Source organism: Rhinolophus sinicus, linkage group LG09 (genome assembly GCF_036562045.2).
Source record: "Rhinolophus sinicus isolate RSC01 linkage group LG09, ASM3656204v1, whole genome shotgun sequence".
Lineage (NCBI taxonomy): Eukaryota > Metazoa > Chordata > Mammalia > Chiroptera > Rhinolophidae > Rhinolophus > Rhinolophus sinicus.
The window spans coordinates 14367153-14387827 of record NC_133758.1 but is presented as its reverse complement, the minus strand read 5'-3'; the positions used below and the strand labels follow the sequence as shown (position 1 = coordinate 14387827).

Sequence of the window (20675 nt, the reverse complement as noted above, 5' to 3'; positions counted from 1 at the left end):
GTATTTTAATCTTGAACAGCTTTGTAGCAAAGATGTCATGCCAAGATGTTTTTGTAGTGTTTTTTTGCTGCTCTTTACAGCCTTGGTTCTCACATGAAGGGCTAAAATGATGAACATATCAAGTGATGTCTTTATTTCATTTTTTTTATCATTGGGTGATAATTTTAATTGACAACCAAGCCATTCCTAAAATTTTACAAATCTTTCTCTTTCTAGGATACTGAGCCAATATTTGAGGAGGAATCCAAACCAATTTATTGTCAGAATTGCCAAAGCATCTCTTTTTGTGCATTCACACAAAGGTCACTTTTGGTTGTGTGTTCCAGGTATTGGAGGGTAAGATAATTACATAAGTAAGAAGTTGTAATTTTCTTCTTCAAGATGTTAGTTTATCAGACTTCCAAAGATAATTGTACGGAAGAGCTTGATGCAAGAATGTTTTAACCATTTGGAATTCCTGTGTGATTTTGATACCATATTTTGAGGTGTTGGGATTTGGCCTTATGTAGTTGTCTTTTTTTGTTTGTTTATAGAATGATTCAGTTAATGAGCATTATGGATCTTAATTTCTACCTTTTGCTACTGATTTAGTCATTATCTTGTCAGTACAACATATGCGGTGATAGTAGGTTTTCTGCAGGTGGACATATCTTTGAAGAATCAGCATGTTTTGACCACTGGTGCCTAGCCTAACATATTTTTCAAAGCTTTCCATGTCTTATTTCTTTTAATCCTTATAGCTCAGAGGGGAAGTATATTAGTTATCTAATCCTGCATAACAAATTACTCCAAAACAGTAGTTTAAACCACACACATGTGTCACCACCCATTTACACATGTATCTTCACCCATTTATACTCATGTGTGTAATCACCAGCCCATCTGTGGTCTGGAATCCGGGCATGGCTCAGCTGGGTACCTCTGGCTCAGGGTTTCTCACAGGCTGCAATCAAGGTGAATGCTGGGACTATGATCTCATCCTAAAGCCCAGCTTGGGGAGGGTCTACTTCCCAACTTACTTACTTGGTAGGTGGCAGGCCTTAGATCCTCCAGACTTTTGGCTGGAAACATTAGTTCCTTGCCATGTGGGCCTTTCACAACCTGGGAACTGTCTTCCCTCAGAGTAAGTGAGCAAGAGGAGGTGTAGCTAAGGGCCGCCTAATCTTAGAACTGAGATCTCATCACCTCTGCCATATTCACTTGTCTAGAAGCAGTCACAAAGTCCAGGGGAGAGGATGACACAAAGGTGTGAGTACAGGGATCGGTGGGGTAATCTTAGAGGCTGCCTGTAGTAGGAATTGCTGCTTTCCCCATTTTGCAGATAAAGCACCTGAGGCACAGAGGGGATAAATGACTGAGGTTTCACAAGTGGTAGTGGAGTTGCTGGATTACATCACAGGTAGTCTGAGTGCCGCAGCTGCTCTGATTACTGCCATGCTGTACTGCCTCAAAGGGAATGGGCTGTGTAGTAGGACTGCCTGAGGCAGCAGTATCTGATCCTTGCCACTTCTATGCTTTCAGATTAAGATTAGAGAGGAAAAGCTACCAGCTGCTTAGTTATAGGAAGTTGTATGGGGTCCTTCTGTGTCTTAAAATTCAAAACACATGCAAGTAGTAATAAAAACAGAGCACAAGAGGATACAGTGAAAAGTATACAGTTTTTCCCCTGGTACTTCCCTTGCCCTCACCAGAGGTAGTACGTAATACCACTTTTGTGTTCATTGTAAGCATTTTATAATCCTGTGAGAACAGCCTTTTCTTAAATGCATACAAAAGAGTGACAAGGCAACCCACAGACTGAGAGATTGTTACCATAAACACATATGATGAAGGACCTGTCTATTATTATTTATAACAAAAACAATTCCTACGAATCAAGCTGAAAAATGCAGACAACTCAATAGGAAAATGGACAAAAACATTTCATAAAAGAGGAAAGCCAGATGGCCAATAAATATATAGAAATGTTCTCAGCTCCATTAATCATCAGAGAAATGCATATTAATGCTAAGATAGCACTACAACCCACCAGGATGATGTTTTCATATGTTTATTGACATAAGGAAATTTTCAGTTTTAGTATGGTTAAATTACCATCTTTTATTGTATGGTCTCCAGAACAGTTGTGACATGGTCTAAAGGCCTCACCACAAGCTAAGATTTTTTTTTTGTAATCTTTTATTTTTTCCTAATAGTTATATGATTTTATCTTAAATACCTTTGAATGTTTAACCTGAAATTAATTTTGTATAAATTGTGAGATGTAAATCCAATTTTACTTTTATTCCAGATGGACCCTTCCCCCCCCACCCCAGTTTCTGATGCCATTTGTTGAATGATTCATTTTTCTATTGTGCCTTTATAATATACTTTATTACTATATTACTTGAATCGGTTTCTGGACTTGATTTGTCTTTCCATTCATGCATGCACTCGTACTGTATTGCTTTATTTTCTCTAGCTTTATAATTTGTTTTGCTAGATAATAGGGTGAGAAGCTGGTCTCCTTTCATTATTCTTTCTTGGACTTTTCATGGCCACGTTTGTAGTGCTAATGTTAGATACTGATAAATAGTATAGCAAATTGTGGTGAATTTAGCTAGGATTTGTTCTAATTTCAAGGCTCTGCGCAAGCAACTCCATTTTCTTTTTTTTTTTTAGAGAAGTGAAATAAACACTCTAGGCTACTGAATTACTCATTCTTCCTGGGGAGAATTTCTAGCAGTATAGAATATATTATCAAATATAGAAAGTGATAGAAAATTTCTGCCAGGAATTATAAGACCAGGATTTCAGTCCTAGTTCTACCACTTACTGGACACTTCACCTTGAGTAGGTGATGTAACACTTATTTCTGTCAGTTTCCTCTCCATAAAGTGGGGTAGCAATACTTGCCTGCCACCTCCTGCAGTGATTCTAAGGGTCATATAAAATAATAATCGCATTTTGTAAACTGAGGTGCCTTACAAATATAAGGCCCTGATGGTCAATAGCCTGTATTGCTGATGAAATTATATAGACTTTTATATGTGAGAATTATGAAATAATAAAACTGAGTCTGTTAACTTCCTATTTACAGTGTTTTAGAACATTGATGAAATAAGGTAAAGTAAGGTCATTCCCCTATTAATAAGGAGGTGTTCTGATGTCAAAATGTATTGTTAGAAATGTTACTAAACATAGAACTAAAGCAGGAGTCGTAACCTTGCATGCTAGAGGTTGGCTCCCTGTCACTTGCCATTCTTCAATGAAGCACTTCTCCCTCTGGATAAGAAAGGTGAAGGCTTCTTGTCCTCACCTGTCCTGGTCTGCTGTCTGACCACGCAGCTGGAAACCTACCTGTGTTCCTGTTGCCGGTGGCTGTGCTCTGGGGCTCACTGACAAAGCATCTTTCACTGACGTAGTGAGCTTGAAAGGCCTGAGTTTGTTAAGTGTATTTCTAGAAGGTTTTCTTCATTTTGTTTTTGTTTGTTTTTTAGTTAAAATGTTGCTGTATCTCACTTAAATGACACCAAAATGGACAAGACTGTGAATTTCTTATTCTTTGTAGGTATTTGATGCTGGAGATTATTCCCTGTTGTGTTCAGGTCCTAGTGAAAATGGACAGACATGGACTGGAGGTGACTTTGTATCAGCAGATAAAGTAATCATTTGGACCGAAAATGGGCAAAGTTACATTTACAAACTACCTGCCAGGTATTCAACAAATAATAAGTTAGGACTTTAATCAAAAGCAAAAGATTCCAAATTTGGGGTATAACTATTTAATTTAGGTGAAAAAAACCTCAGAACTTCTTAAGTTAGATATGTAATTCCAGTTTAACTTTTAAGTACAAAAATTAGGTGAATTTTTATTGGAAATAGACTATTTGAATGATGTTCATTATTTAATTTAATGCCAAATTAAATTAGCTGTAATTTAAAAATCCATTTTTTGTTCATGTCCAAAAACCTCCTGGGGCATGACAAAATATTTAATGTCAGTATTTTAATTGAATGATGTATTTTTCTCATTTTCAGTTCCCTTCCAGCTAGTGATTCATTTCGCAGTGATGTGGGGAAAGCGGTTGAAAATTTAATTCCTCCTGTACAAGATAGCCTCTTGGATCGAACAGATAAAGAGGTAAAATTCTTCAGGTATCATTTACAATTGATGGTTATGTTGAAAAATTTTCAGAACTCTTTTTTGGTGTCTTTTTTGGTAGCTCATCATTTGAAAGGTACAATATAATTCAAGGCACTATGTTAGACATTTTAAAACAGTTTGATATGGTTGATTGTAAGTACGATTTTAAAATTTGCATATCTTACACATGTGATATGCCTATAATACAGCATTTACCGTTCTCTGAGAATACAAATGATCTAATGCTGATTACATAGTGGAAATGGCTTTTTGATAAAGTTCCTATTGATAATGTAAATTTATTTTACACTATCAAGCCATTATAAAACCAGTGACAGATGTAATACCCTTTTGGAAGGGCGAAGATAACCATGTAATAATGCTCACTAATAATAGTTCAGTACTTGAACAAGGCATTGCAGTATCTTCCAAAAATCATGTAGTGATTTAAATCATTAGCTTTTAGAAATGAAGAGTACAAGACATTTTTCTCTATAAAAAACCAAAGTTTATTACAATTTCTTAAAACCTGGTTAATATCAATTGAAAGTTGAAATGCAACAGCACTTGGTACTGGGGTTTCCACTCTATAGTCTTTGAGCAGTAAGAAAGAAATTTTGGTTTTGGAAATAAAGTTTCCTTATGTTCTGGATTTCTACAGCTTTATCATTCTGAACATTTCGTTCCATCTTTATGTAGAGGGGTAGTGAGTGGAAGGGAACTGTTATGTACCATGAGTATTTTGAATATCCAGAATTTATACATGTAGATACAAATAAGATCCTTTATAACCTGTCCTATATTCTCTTAACGTAAACTCGTGCTGACTGCTCTAACCGAGACAATCACTTCCAATAAAACTAAGGGATACTGACTTTATAAAAAATCTACACAAAATAAAACAAATTTATATCATGTTTCCTTAAATATCACCTCCTTTATCATTTCCAATTAAAATATATTATTATTAATATAGGGTATGAGACATTCATATGTTAAAATGTGAAATATTGGTTATTCCAGCTGCTGTAGCAACTTCTTGTTCAGCATGTTGTTTATCCATTAATACTTTTACTAGTTTTCAGACTTTAAGAAAAGTCAAATAATTGATTATACTTAGTATATAGTTTCCATAGGCTAGGTCTTTTTAGGAAAACAACTAATATCAAACATACTAATTAGATTACTTGTTCACTATAATTGTCCAAACTGAATTCTCTTCATTACTGATTTTCAGGATAAGATTCTATGTTTTAATAATCAATTATCTGTGAATTGATACTCAAAAATTTAATTTTAGGATTCTATCACTGTTTAGAGTTTTCAAATATATGATCTGACTGAAGGTATAAGATCCTAATCAGAAAAATAATTTGTTTTAAAAATGAAAATATACAGAAGACCCTAATGAATGGTTTTTCTTCCTAGTAATTTATAGCTAACATAATTCAAATTGATTATGTAAATGTGACTTTGTAAAATGTTATACTATTAGCTGAAGAATATTCTCATTTAAAAAAAAATGGAGTCCTCATAGATACAGAGAAAAAAACTGATGGTTGCTAGATGGGAGGGGTTGGGGGATGGGGGAGAAGGTGAAGGGATTAGAAAGTACAGATTGGTAGTCACAGAATAGTCACGGGGATGTGAAATACAGTAAGGGGAATATAATCAATAATGTTGTAAAGACTATGTAGGGTGTAAGATGGCACTGGACTTACCGGAGGGGGGGATCACTTCATAGATTGTATAAATGCCTAACCACTGCACTGTACACCTGCAACTAATATAAAATAATATAGAATGTCAACTATAATTAAATATATAGTTATGGGATGTACAGTACAGCATACGGAATGCAGTCTGTGGTACTGTAATAGCTGTGTATGATGTCAGATGGAGTAGACTTGGGGGGGGTTATCACTTTGTGAGGGGTGTAAATGTCTAATAATATTGTTTTGTACCCCTGAAACTAATCGTAAAAATAAATTAAATTAAAAAAGAGTCTTTCATTGTTCCTAAGAATAAAAATGTAAAACTTATAAATGGAAAAAAATTTTTTTTTTTAATTTAAAAAGCAGAGTTTTCCAGTTGCACAAACTTAGTCGTTTAATTTTACTGTTGTTCCTAGTGATTAGTCAGGAATGGGCAAAAGGCGAGCGTTAGCAGTTCTCCCCTTTTGACCTTTTAAATGGAGCCTTCTTTTTAGTAAAGAGTAGTATATTGTAGTAATTGTTTAATAAGAGACAGTTAAGTAAATTGCATTGTTTTGGTGAGTTATAGATTTTTATAAAGCAGAGAAAAAGTATAAATAGTAATTCTATAGAAAGACTATATAAATATAATTTTCATTTCTTTGAATGCTTGTGATCAAATGGATTTGAATATTAGTTGACATGTACATTAATGCTACAAAGTTATATAAAAATATTGTTGAATACTCATGCTATAAACACTTTTTTTATTCTGGTACTGAAGCAAAGTAATCATTAACATCCTTACTTGAAAAAATGTTGATGGTGAAATATTTTGATTAAAAAGATAGCTAAACATATTTGAACAATTTTTTTTTTCCAGTTGCTAATTTGTCCTCCTGTTACTCGGTTCTTCTATGGATGCAGGGAATACTTCCATAAACTATTAATTCAGGGAGATTCTTCTGGAAGATTGAATATTTGGAACGTTTCAGACACACCTGATAAACAGGAAGGTGAAGGAGGTAATAGTAAATCATGTGTAGCAATTTCTTAATTCTTTTAATTTAACAACCTAAATACTAACCACTGAATAACAAATTCGTAATGTACGTATGTTTTTTCCTTCTTAGAATTATGGTTGATGACAGTTATCATTTTTGGTATATTACTGAGTCAACCGTAAGTGTGTTGAATGTTTTTAATTTTTTTCTAACATGCACAAATGTTTTCCTTTTATACCAAACAAAACCTCCACAGGGTTGGAAGTGACAACGTCTGTTAGTTTGCAAGAGGCATTTGATAAGCTGAATCCTTGTCCTGCTGGAATTATAGATCAGCTGAGTGTGATTCCCAGTAATAATGAACCTCTTAAAGTGACCGCAAGTGTGTACATACCAGCACATGGACGACTTGTGTGTGGCCGTGAGGACGGAAGCATCATTATTGTCCCCGCCACACAGACGGCCATAGTGCAGCTGCTGCAAGGCGAACACATGCTCCGAAGAGGTATACTGAAGACCCACCAGGGTCTAAAGTGTTCTGAGAGCTCTGGAACCATGATATTAACAATGCTGGCACTCTTCGTTTTTAACAAATACAATGAATCAGTGTAGTTGTAAGTGTGCTATATAGTTGGTAGAGTTTCATATGTAGATAATAACATACTCAGTGCCTCTTCTTGGCATAAATACCATCTAATGACTGTGAATAAAGAAGTATCCAATTTTATTTCTTTGATATATGTTAAGAGTTTCATTTATTATTAGTTATCTTAATGGTTTACTAAATAATCATATTGTTAATAATACTTGTAATCTTTTAAAACAGTGTTGTCCAGTGGACATATATATATATATATATATATATATATATACATACATACACACAGAGGGTGCCAAAAAATGTATACACATTTTTAAGAAAGGAAAAGACTGTATTAAAATTTTAATACTCCAAAAGATGAATACAAGTCACGTTTGACTTCTGCAATTACAACAGGTACTCAAAGTGGTTCCCATCAGCGTCCAGACACTTCTGATTACAGCGAACTACTGCTTGAGCAACGTTGACCAAAGTGTTAACATCTCTTAAAATGTGTATACATTTTTTGGCACCCCCAGTATATATCTCTATATATCGATATATAGATATATGTCTATATCGATGTATAGATATATATAAATATATGTGATTTTCTAATGGCCACATTAAAAAAAAGTAAAAATGAAGCAGGTGAAATTAATTTTAATATATTTTATTTAACTCAATATAGCAAAACTATTTGCATTTCAATGAGATATTTAACATTATTATTTTTTTGTACTAAGTCTTTGAAATCTTATGTATGTTTTACGTTTAGAGCCCATACGAATCTGGTCTAACCACATTTCAAGTGCTCAGTGGTCTCGTGGCTAGTAGCTGCTGTATTGGGTAGAGCAGTTCTAGAATGTAAAATTAGAAGCCTTTTCTATGATAAAATTTATAGCTATTTTGATGATTCATGTTTACTTTTATTTGTTGAAATTTTGTAAGACTTTAATTTTCCCATTTTTAAATCCAAAACCTCATTCACAGGTTGGCCACCTCACAGAACACTCCGTGGTCATCGGAACAAAGTCACATGTTTGCTATATCCTCATCAGGTCTCAGCTCGTTATGATCAAAGATATCTGATCTCTGGAGGTGTGGATTTTTCGGTCATAATTTGGGACATATTTTCTGGAGAAATGAAACATATCTTTTGTGTGCATGGTGGCGAGATTACTCAACTTCTAGTTCCACCTGAAAACTGTAGTGTAAGTTGATCAAACGTTATTTCACTGTATAGAACTGAGTTCTGCTGCTATCAGGCTTAACATAAGTGGAGTCTAGAGTGACTTAAATGTGACAAATGAATAAACAAAACCCTTTTGATTTTAAAACTGAGTAATGGTAACACATAATCTAGGCAAAGTTATGATTATTTACTATTGGGCACCTAGAAATAGAAGATGCACATAGTATGTTTTCCTGTTATTAGTTCCTAAATAGCATGGCTTGTCCCTGAAATATAGAAGCAGTTTAGAATATGTTTATTGAATGAAGTTTCAATTTTCTGTTTTAAAATAATTTAAATATCCCAAAGACATTCTACGGTCTCATTATTGTCAGGCCCATCTGAGCCAAAAGATAGGGAATGTGTGCTTTGGTAGAGGCAAAAATATTTATCAATACTTCTAAATAGGGTTTGTTTAAATGAATGGTTATTGGGACAAAGGAAACTAGAACAGTCACTGATGATAATTTTGGAAACTTTTGTACATACCTTTGTGAAAGTAGATTGCTGTCTCAGTGCTGTGTGTGTCAGTCAGGCTGTGATGTCAGATAGAAAGCCCAGTGGTTTTAGAAAGAAGATTTTAGGAGGGCTCAGGACTGATAAGTAACCGAGCCATAATTTCTTTTACTGTTTATTAACCACGAACTTCTTCACATGATCAGCCAACGTCGTGCATAATCACCAGCTCCCAACACACACACACACACACACACACATCCCATTTGCACACATACATACATGAACTATCTTCTTGCACACATATTTCATGCTTATTATAATCCATTCACTGTCACCAGTTACGGTCTTACTGAATTACAAAACATTTGCATCTGATGCAGTATTCACAAGGTATGTTATTCCAAAATCCAAGAAACTTTCTTTGGCCTTTCTGCTCAATCCTCCTGATAATGTACTTTATCTGCCATGTTCTGCCAGTACTAGATTTTGTTTGATTTGATATTGGTGCCTTTGTAAGAAGTCCTAGCACCAGTGTGTCTCTTTTATTCTGTCAGATTTAAAAATTCAGGTTATTAATCATTCTCTTCCTTCTTTTTTATTCCTGTCTTTTTCTTTCCTTCCAGTTTGGTTGTTAGTTTATCTTTGTCACTGTGAGAAATTCTTATGTATTTATTTAAATAACCAATATTATGTCATATTATAGTGAAGTAAATTTAGCTCATAAATTATAGCACTATTACAACCCCCCTCCTAAAACTTCATTTTATAGTAATGTGCCATAATGAAACATGAAAATTTTTATCTCTGACTAGACACATTTGAAGAAATACCTAATTTTTCCATGCTGAAATTTATTTAGCTTATTTTCTATCAGGTGAGAACAACCTTTTCTGATTTGGCTGATTTTTGTTTTTATAAGAATAAAATATTTGGAATATTGTAGTTAATATATATTTATAACATTATGTTTATAGGTAAAAGGAAAATTTGGAAGGGTTTCTATAAAGTCATGGTTTCTGTTTTGAACTACATTAATACATTTTCTAATGGCCACATTAAAAAAAGTAAGCTCATGTGTTAGTATGAGAGTATTTTCTGGTTTCTTTTTTTTTTTAATTCAAGTGGTATTTAATATAATAAAATGTTTTTGACCAATTACATTTAAAAATAATTTTTGGTGCATAAAACGTCTCCTTAATAGACATCTATGTAAGTAAGTAGAGAATGGACCAGTTAGACTATGAGTGGTCCAAACGTGCTACCTAGTTGCCCGGGGAATATGAAAAAGCGACACAGATAAGGTACTTGAAAAATGATGTATAACTTGCTATTTACTTACTGAAGCCTGAAAAATAAGCGATTTTCTTGCTTTTAATTGCCATTCAAAAGTACTGATGAAGACAAGAATCTTGCTTTTAGCTTTGCAATAATTTCACAAGTAAGTAATGACTGCCCCGTTAATAACCTTTTCATTTAGCTGGTGTTTTTAGGTACATCACTAATGTCTTTAAAGATCAAAGATCCTACCTGATCAATGAAAAGCTAAGAAGAATTCGGTAGTTGCTAAATGTTTAAGCAAGTGACTGTTTAGCTGCGATTAGAGTCAACCATATCATATGCTGTTTCTACTTGAATTGCTGCTGCACTTATCAATTGATCCAGTGTCATTTTCCTTTAGCAGAAAATATTTTTATTTTAAAGTTGTGATCTCTGGTAGATTAGATTACTTCACAGTCCTAAGATGATAAAACTTACCGAACATAATGATAAAAGATAAATGCTGAAATGTTTGTCTTCTGCTTGTTTGATTAGAATAGAGTTTTGGTTTTTATCATAGCTGTATTCAGAAGGAAGTTAAGTTTTGCCTTCTTCCAATTTTTTTTTGTTTTTCAGGAAAAGATGTTCTAAAACAGAAATGGTTGTTGTGTTTTAAACATCACTTAAATCGTCATTAAGAATGTACAAGATTGATGATTTTTCTTACAGTCATATTTCATGTTTCCTAAAATATAGAAGGTTGTTAAGAAAAAGTAGTAAGCAAAATCAGTGTTTGTCTCCTAGCTTAGGTAGCTAGTGAAGAAATACCTAATGAAATCCTCTCTGCCAGATGGTAGAGCTGGAGACAGCTAAGTAGTTTTGTAAATGACTCCGAAATGTGAGATTTGACTAACAGTATATTGACTTTTGAGAGGTGCTGGAACTAGTAGTTTTGAGATCTCTAATATTAGGTTATTTGCCATTTCTATTTCTTTCTTCTTAACACGTTGCGTATGGCGGGGTTTAAATCCCTCGTGAAGATTCTCGTGATCCGTACGCAACGTGTTAAGTGTATGGAATGTAGAGGAAAAAATTCCCTTTGAGGTTGTTTTTTCCTTTTTTGTTGGTCTAGTTTCTGGATAAAACAAAATGTATATACATATAAATATATACATATATCAATAGTATATATGTATATGTGTACATATATGAAAACTGAGGTGAAACTATTTAAATAGTATTATATAACATAATATAAAATAAAGTCCTATACCATTTTTGTTTGTCATTCCAAGTTGTGTTATTATTTTTAAATGAATGGCTTTGACCTTGTATACCATGTTTCCCTGAAAATAAGACCTATCCGGACCATCAGCTCTAAGGCGTCTTCTGGAACAAAAATTAATATAAGACCGATATTATACTATGGTATATTATATTATAGTAAAATAAGACTGGGTCTCATATTTTTGCTCCAAAAGACGCATTAGAGCTGACTGTCTGGCTAGGTCTTATTTTTGACGAAACACAGTACTACTATTCAGATAGGATAGTTCTTTAGCAGTTTTAATAGGATTCAAATTTAAAGTGGAGCATTTATTATTAAATTAGATTGCCACTTCGAATACTCATATAGAGCTTTTTCAAAAGTCTTGCTAAATTTTTAACTGACTTACTAATTTTCATCTGCACTTAGAATATTATTTGCCATAGTATCTTAAAAATATTTTATAAATAGGTAATGATGCACGTAGTATAAAATAAAAAGGTATTAAAGGTTATTAATGAAAAGCCAGTATCCCTTTCTCTCCTATTCTCCAGCTTTGAGGTTCCCTTAACCCTGAGTGCAATGTCTTATAATCACTCAGATTTTCTGTACTATATTTTAATAGTTCAGAATTATAGCATTTTAGTTTAACCTTATTCTAATAACTAAGAAATTTAAGTGCCAGAGAGTGGTTAGAGATAGAACGCTTTCTAGATTTGAATATCTGTCCGAGGTAGGTTTGGGTGAATTTGGAAAATCTGAATCTCTAGGCTGGGGGAGGCCAAATGAGTGTACCAGTTAGCGGGGAAGTCGTAGGAAGACAACCACTGAAAGGGAGGGCAGGTATATTTATGGTGCTGGAGTGCTGCAGCAGGAAAGTTCTCCTAAATCTCGAGCATTAGGATTATGTCGTCATAGAGGAGAATGGGCCAATCTCTTCCCTCCCACCTTCCAGCCAGCTTATTTCACCTTCTCCTCTTATTTATCGTTCTCCTGTTACTACAGCTTCTGGTATAAAGGAGTCCACTCTCCGAGACTCGGGAACATTTTCTTTTATTTTTACATATTTTATTTTCAAAGAAACCAGACTTTGGAAAGAAAAATACTAAAAGAGGAAAATTTTAAAATACTAGGAGTGCTTTGAAAAGCACTTAGGGTTATTTTCCTTAATAAACCATGTAGATATGATTGACAGGACTGAAAATTCAGAAGTGGAAAAATAACCCTAGTGACTCGATAGTATCGTTCTTAACTGTAGAATTGTACTGATATCTTTGCACAGAACTCTCTACATTTCCTCCATTGATTTATGCAATGGGTGGCTGCATTTTGGAAGTACAGCTGTGACATGGAACATTTGGGTGTGTAATGCAATATGATACCATTTATTTACATTTTGAGAACACATGGATATTTATGGATACATGTATAGGTAGTGAAAGTATTAAAATTGAACTAGAAATGTAAGTGCCAAAATCAGATTTTGCTTTGTTTGGGGAGTGAGAAGAATGAGATGGAAGGGAACAAAAATGTGACTTCTTTAAGTGTCAATTTTATTTACTGTTAGTAAATATACATTTTTCATTTTCTTCTCTCATTGGCATGGATGATTGAATTATCAGAGCTTTTTGCTGCTGTTAGAACTATTCAGAACAGAATTTTTGGAACATGTTTCAAAATAAATTATTTAGTACCAATAATATATATGTGTCTCTGTGAGCATATAAGCTAAGTTCTTTAATAGATTAGTTAAATGATTATTTCTCATTTATAACACCTTACTAAAACTTTTAATGTCATGTAATCTCCAGAAATATCCAGAAGGGGGCAGCAGGGCTTTGTGAAAACCGCAATGCCAGGTATCTAACCTGTACGTTAGTTTGTGCCTTCATTTGACAGTATGAAATCCTTAGCCCTTAGAGACAGAGATACGATAATATGAATGGTATATTTATGACTATGTGTATGCGAGTGTGGCTAATGTTCACAGCTGGTTACAGCAGTTAGCAAATTAGGTTTTCTTTTAATATATTGTACTTTTCACCTATAGCTTTTACATGAATTGGGTCTTCTCTTACCTGTTTGAATTTGGACTTTTATTATTATTTTAACTTGAATATTACATTTATAAAGCAATGTCTATAATTAAAGCATAGTCTCTGAAGCCAAGCAGAATAAACTTTGGTAATTGAAATTAAGTGAAAGCAGGAAACAGACCTACCATTCGTTTTCAATAATATATTACAGTGGACACAGTGTTCTGTAACATTCTGTTTCCTCCTTAACACTTAATTCTTTTAGATTTTGAGACCATACATTTTTATGCATTCAGTACTGTCTTTTTGAAATTAATGTTTATTTATTTCAATTAAATAATACAGTGTTATATAAGATACAGATATTTTCTAAATCTGTTCTGATCATCTTTCTATGTCACTAAGTCTATTCTAACATCATTTTTAATGTTAGTCTGTAGTTAATTTTATCATAAATTTTTAGAATGTTGCTTTACTAAAAATTTTTCTCTTATCAACAGTGGTGATGCAAATGAATGTAGCTAAGCATTTTTGCACATGTGGAATGATATTTTTCAGATAAATTCTTAAATATGAAATTGCTGTATAAAAAAGGACACTAATTTTTAAAGGCTTTTGAATAGGTATTGCCAAATTGCTCTTCAAAATTTAAGAATAGGTTTATATAACCACCATTTACCCCCATCGTTCTTCATTATCCTGCTTACAATCTTTTAAGTCTTGCTCATTTTCTAGGTTTGTAAGTACAGTCTGTAGAGTAAGTGTAAGTGTATAGTAGTCATTCTCATTTTGTAAACACAAATGTGTTAATGTACCCATAGTGTATTTGTCCATTCTGATTAATTTATATTTTATTCTTCATAATTCTGTTTTTCAAATTTTTCTACTATGATATTGCTATTGTATGCAAGATTAAAAAATAAAATTTTCCTGCTATAGATATTATCCATATATTCAAGTACAATAAACCCTGTCTCTTGTGGAAGGAGCTGAAAGAAAATTAGTAATATTCCAGAGACATCAGTGAGGAGTCCCTTCAACAGTAATGAGAAAGATTGTATTCTTATTTTAGCTGTCTGATATTATGCTAAACATTTTAGAAATGCCTCTCTTTTGGAAAGTTTCCTTTAGGTCTTACCTCATGTTCTTGAGAAGATTACATGTGGCATGAAAGTTACTTTTTAAAAATACAAATGATTTGGTGCTAAACTTTGTGAATGAAGTGGTTGATTAAATTGACTTTTTACTTTGGGCTGAAAAGGTAGTATGACACAGGCAAAGACTGATTTTTCTTGACTAACTTGATCATAGAGCAATTTTAAAATGAGTTAAAATTTCCTTTAAAATGGCAGAAGTTATTAGAAAAAGTGACCTTTTAAGGTGGCTGTTCAGTGAGCTACAGCATATTTTTGAATAGTCATTCATTCTGCAAATATCTGAGTGCCTGCTATATTCCAGGTCCTTTGAGGACCAGGTATATAATAGTGGTTAGGGTATAGTCCCTGTTTTAAAGAATTACATCTAATGGAAGAGCCAGATGAGAAAACAATTAGAATGCAGCATGATATTCTGAAGTACCCGTTTTGTGACATCCCTGAATATCAGGCCCTCTGGGAGGTCTGAGAAATCGAGTAAGCCAGTTTTGGGGGTTTGGGAAGACTTTCAAGAAGGGTGATACCTATTTGAATGTCCTAGTTTTTTTAATGTATTTGAATGTATTGGACGTATTTTGAAGGTGTTTGAATGTATTAGTTTTGTGGGTGAGTATAGAATCACGTATGTCTATGAACAACCTCTGTTTGCAAAGGTACGTAGTATTGTGTGCGTGATGGGGAGCAGTCAGTCTGGAGCTCGTGATAAGTTGTCCTGACTAGTACCTGATGGATCTGTATGTTGCAAATACTGGCAGGCATTTGACATAGTTGTATATCACTTTGAAAATAATGACCAAGAGATCAGTGTAATGTTTTGTATATGCTGCAGGCTAGCTGTATGTGAGCCCATCAGGCCACTTTATTTCATCCCACTTAGTAAGAGTATTTGGAAAAAAAAAAAGGTTAAGATGATAAAATAGGAAATTGTACTCAAAAGTAAAATATTGAAGGTATTCTTCCTAAGAAAGATTTGACGAGAGAGTAAAGTAGAATGCAAATAGAATGATACAAATTAGAAAAGAAGAATGTATACAAGTGACAATTAAGTTCAGGAACTTGTCGCAACGATGTTGCTAACCTTTTTGATATCAGAGGGAATATTCATTATGGATTTGTACCAACTGGACAAACAGTTACCAAGTTTACTATTTGAAAGTGCTGAAAAGGCTGTGTGAAAAAGTTAGACAATCTGAACTTTTCGCCAACAATTCATGGCTCTGGCATCACGACAATGCACCAGCTCACACGGCACTGTCTGTGAGGGAGCTTTTAGCCAGTAAACAAATAGCTGTATTGGAACACTCTCCCTACTCACCTGATCTGGCCCCCAATGACTTCTTTCTTTACCCGAAGATAAAGGAAATATTGAAAGGAAGACATTTTGATGACATTCAGGACATTAAGGGTAATACGATGACAGCTCTGATGGCCATTCCAGAAAAAGAGTTCTAAAATTGCTTTGAAGGGTGGACGAGGCGCTGGTGTCAGTGCATAGCTTCCTAAGGGGAGTACTTCGAAGGTGACCATAGTGATATTCAGCAGTGAGGTATGGAGCACTTTTTCAGGATGAGTTCATGAACTTGTCTTCGTACTACAAACACCACCAAAAAATACCAGTTATTGTACGATGATTTTTCTTTTCAGAGTCATAATCGGTGGTTTTTCTTAGACCTACATGAAAACTTTCAAAAGGAGTTGGAGAAAACGCCTCTGTAAGCCTGTGGAGCCTAAACTAATGAACCACTGGTTAGTCCTGTGAGTGAGAACAGGGCCTTTAAACCAAGCACACCTGCATGTTTGTCTTCATCTTGGGCGGCTTTCGCAGGTTACTTAACATCGTAGAGCTCTGGCGACACTTTCTGTGAAATGTTGGTTTCAAGTTTTGAGATAATGCCTGGCCTGAAATAGGAGCTAATTAAATCAATCTTATTGTTGTTATTCTATTTTCAGTCACCTACATCATCATTTAGATGCTAAAGGACTAAATCTAGGCAATATCGTCATTCATTTCCAGCACTGGAATGATTTTATGATAGGTATACTTTGTTCCTATATTAGAAACTACTTTTCATTTCCCTGTTTCCCAACTATGGCCAGTTGGTTGTAGAGTATGCCCAAATTAGTGATAAGTCCCCTTTCTCTGTCAGTCTAACTTTGCATCTTTTTATTGCGTGACAGAAGTTTGAAGGTATCAAGAGTAACCAGACGAGAGGGTTTTACTCTCCCCTAATTCCCTTGAAATTGTAGTCTTGAGTGGGTATTATTCTCTCCCTGCTCACTTCCTGAACACGGGGGTTTCCAACTGTCTGAGGGGACAAAACTGCCATTTCTCTGGAATAGTAGGTAGATTATAGAAGGGTATGACCATTGCAAAACCATCATGACCCTGATGATCTGGGGGTGGGGTTAAACCCATCTGTCTCTTTTCTTGGGGTACAAATTATGGGCTAGGCACAACTTTCTTGCCTAACTGTCGACACTGAGGGTTAGATTTCCCTGTGTTCTTTGATAAAGACTTCAAAAGCAAGCCAGCATCCTTTGTAAACAAAGATGTATTTTTAGCATATATGTTCTATTAATTTACCGCTAAGAAGCAGATACACAGATTCTTTCAGTATATTCCTTTAGAAAAATGGGGACACTATCTATTAACCCATTTGTTTCCATGCGAAAGGTAAAACTATTCTGGTTCTAGCAGAGGTCTGTCAATTCAGTGTTTATGTCTTATAAGGGTACAGGTATGATTGGGGTGAACAGGTGGAGGCCAGGCAGGCAGGTTCAAGTTACTAGGTGAGATGGACAGTGCCATTCAAGTTCTAAGTGAAGAGTCAGGAAGTAGAAGGGCAGGACCTGCAGCGGCCTGGAGTCGTAAGTCAGTGCACTCAGGTAAGTGAGGCCCTTTGTTACAGACGCTAGGCCCTGAGTGTGTGCAGCCCAAGATTTGGGTGAGGGGTCGGGCAGTAACTGTAGGCAGCTGACTGGGGTGCAGAGAGGGGGAAGAGGGCAACACTTGAGTTTCTTAAAATCTTAGAATATTTTCAGAGTCCTCAGATTTGTCTATCTCAGTCCCTAAACTAACAAATTATCTCCATGTTGTTAAGTACATCTTTTTACTCTAATAGGCAATATCTTCATAATCATACATTAAATTTTTCCATTTTTATTTTCTGTTTTACTAATAAGGGAGCGGTCAAAGAAAGATGGACCAGTGTTTCTCCATTGTTATTTTTTGTACATAGTGAATGAGTGAAGGTGTTAAAACTAGTCCCTAAAAGTTTTAATTTTCATGCAGAACATAATTATCCAAGTTGATGGTCACGGTTTTTGTTGGACCATATGGTCTTATTTTCTAAAATAGCTGTTAAAGTAATAGCTCTCTATCATTGTTTTTAAAAGAAGGATGGTCTATGGATTTCTGAAAAAAAAATTTCAGTTTTGTGAAAGTATGGAAGTGAAATTAACATTCGTCGGATCTTTTTTCCCCTTTAGGTAGAATATTTAAAAGTGATAAATGATGCATCTTAACTGCGCATTTATGTTTCATAGAAAGAGTTCTGGGAAGTACAAGAAGTAATGATTAAGAGAATAGTGGGATTGATTTATGAGTGAAAGAAGCTGGTCATTTATAGCTTGTCTCATTTAAAAGGAGAGACAGTCATTAGTGTTCATATATTTCAAGAATATTCAGACAAAGAGAACCATTGTTTGGGGGCAGCTAAGAGATTGCTCCTGAAATGATATGAAAAAAAAAGAACAGTTTAGAAAACAAATTAGCAAAACCAGAAAAAAAAAAAAGCACAGCAACATGTAGTTTACATTGGGAACAGTTGGAAAGCAAATTATCTCCCCAGAGAGCTACGGGATGGGATAAACTAGCTGTCTCTCATTTCTGTAATTCATGGCAGATGCTTAGGACCAGGTTACGTAAGAGGTTTCTGGGAATGGTTTAAAGTGAAGTCTTGTAAAATGCGTAAGGTCAGGCTGGACGACCTAGGTGGTATATTCTGACTCTATCATATTCTGTGATAGTTGGTGGAATTCTGCTGCTCGTCAGCAATGTACTGTGAGGAGTATTTACTGGCAAATTCAATGACACTTTATTTGGTTTCGAATCAGAATTCTTTGAAAAAGAATAATTGGCCTTGGAATAAACTTGTTTTAGTCCAGTATCTTCCTCCCTCTCCTTGCCCCAGTTATCTTACTTTTTTCATCAAATAAAAATAGCGTTTTGGGTTAAATATTCTGTTGCTTATTGTTAGCCTTTGCATTTAATTAGCTTTTGATGTCATTGGTGCACATTACTTCTAGGGCAGGGCTAATAGTGTTTGGAACATGAATTTGGGTAATTTTCACCCAAAAAGTACTAGCCAAGTTGATAGGATGCTTAATCTATGCTGTAGCATAACAATAAAAAGAATGTAAGATCTGTTTATGTGGGACTCTTTAAGTCAGTGGATGCCAGTGGTTGCAAGAATGGAATATGTGAGACCGTTAATTGGGGTATGAGAATAAAATATTAAAGCTTTCATTTATGGCTTTTTAATATTAAGATATTGAGCTTCTGAACATTTACTAGATGGAAGGCTACTGGTGTCTCACGTGTTTGACACCTCAGACGGGCACACAAGGGGACTGACAGCTTTCCTATCACTGGGTGTGCTTCCTGTTAAAAGGTTCCTGCTGAAGGGGTTTGCAGATTATATTGTGGAGTTCTCAACCTACTTATTGCAAAATGGGAGGAGAGAATGGTGATGGAAGACATTTCCAATGAAAATTAAATATCTTTTCATCAGCCAAATTATGAGATTCAAACACTGATTATTTGATCAATATGGTAGGAAAGCATCCAAAAAAATCTTAATTACATAAAATATGTATTTGCATCTATTATAACAATGAAACCTTTAAAAGATATACAGAGGGTGACAAAAAAAGTATACACATTTTAAGAAAGGAAAAAACTGTATTAAAATTACGCTGATGGTAACCACTTTGAGCACCTCTTGTAATTCCAGAAGTCAAATGTGACTTGTATTCGTCTTTTGTTATCGGTATATATTGAGTATTACAATTTTAACACAGTTTTTTCCTTTCTTAAAATGTGTATACATTGTTTTGGCACCCTCTGTCTATTCTACTTTGAGGTATTGACTAATGCTAACGTAAAGTTGTTAACGTTAGCAAGACATTTAAGAAAATGTTTCATTTAATCTTAAATTTGTTTATTTAAACTTTGAGACCTCCTTTTAAGATATAATTTTGTGTATGTTTTATAATGTACATGATATACTGACACAGAAGTACATGTATAACTTATAAATATATGTATATATAATGGGAATACATGGCAAAGATTTTTAATGAATGGGTGTGTGATCAAAAAAAGTTTGGAGCATAAATGCTTCTCAAATAACTTAAAAGATATGATGTTCACATTTTTTGTATTATTATTTAATTACGCAATTTAAATGTGTTACACATTGTTATAATTCCCTGATGTTAAGTCATGTTTAGGTGACTTTTCCAGTTGAAATGAAAGAAATTGAAGTAGAATGCAATTAATCAAATTATAGAATCAGTCGTTATAGGTGAAGTAATGTTCAATAATCGTGATCCCTGGAATTTAATTATGAAGGAATTGTGCTAATTCAACTCATTTGTGGGGAAGCTGGGTCTAAATCAAAGAGAGGTAGGAGTTATAAAATATTCTTTAAGAAATGCCCATTTTATAATTTTGAGGACAGATAAGAAACCAAGTTAATTGTGTTTTAGCAAATCTTTTAAATGCTTTCATTAAACAGGTAGCTGAGAATTATTTATCATTACTCTGTTCATTGTTTGAATTAAAATTAATACCAAAGTGG

General features: G+C 34.2%; 1 protein-coding gene across 4 annotated transcripts in view; it reads left to right on the top strand.

The window, feature by feature from the left end:
* The window catches only part of WDR7 (WD repeat domain 7), a 301747-nt gene that overhangs the window by 26647 nt on the left and 254425 nt on the right, over window positions 1–20675 (top strand). For all 4 annotated transcript variants that reach the window (XM_019722246.2, XM_019722262.2, XM_074339915.1 and 1 more), the window contains exons 7-12: window positions 217–336; window positions 3551–3696; window positions 4021–4123; window positions 6704–6845; window positions 7081–7329; window positions 8398–8618. In XM_019722246.2, the coding sequence (XP_019577805.2) occupies window positions 217–336; window positions 3551–3696; window positions 4021–4123; window positions 6704–6845; window positions 7081–7329; window positions 8398–8618 (981 nt within the window). The remainder of the gene's footprint in view (window positions 1–216; window positions 337–3550; window positions 3697–4020; window positions 4124–6703; window positions 6846–7080; window positions 7330–8397; window positions 8619–20675) is intronic.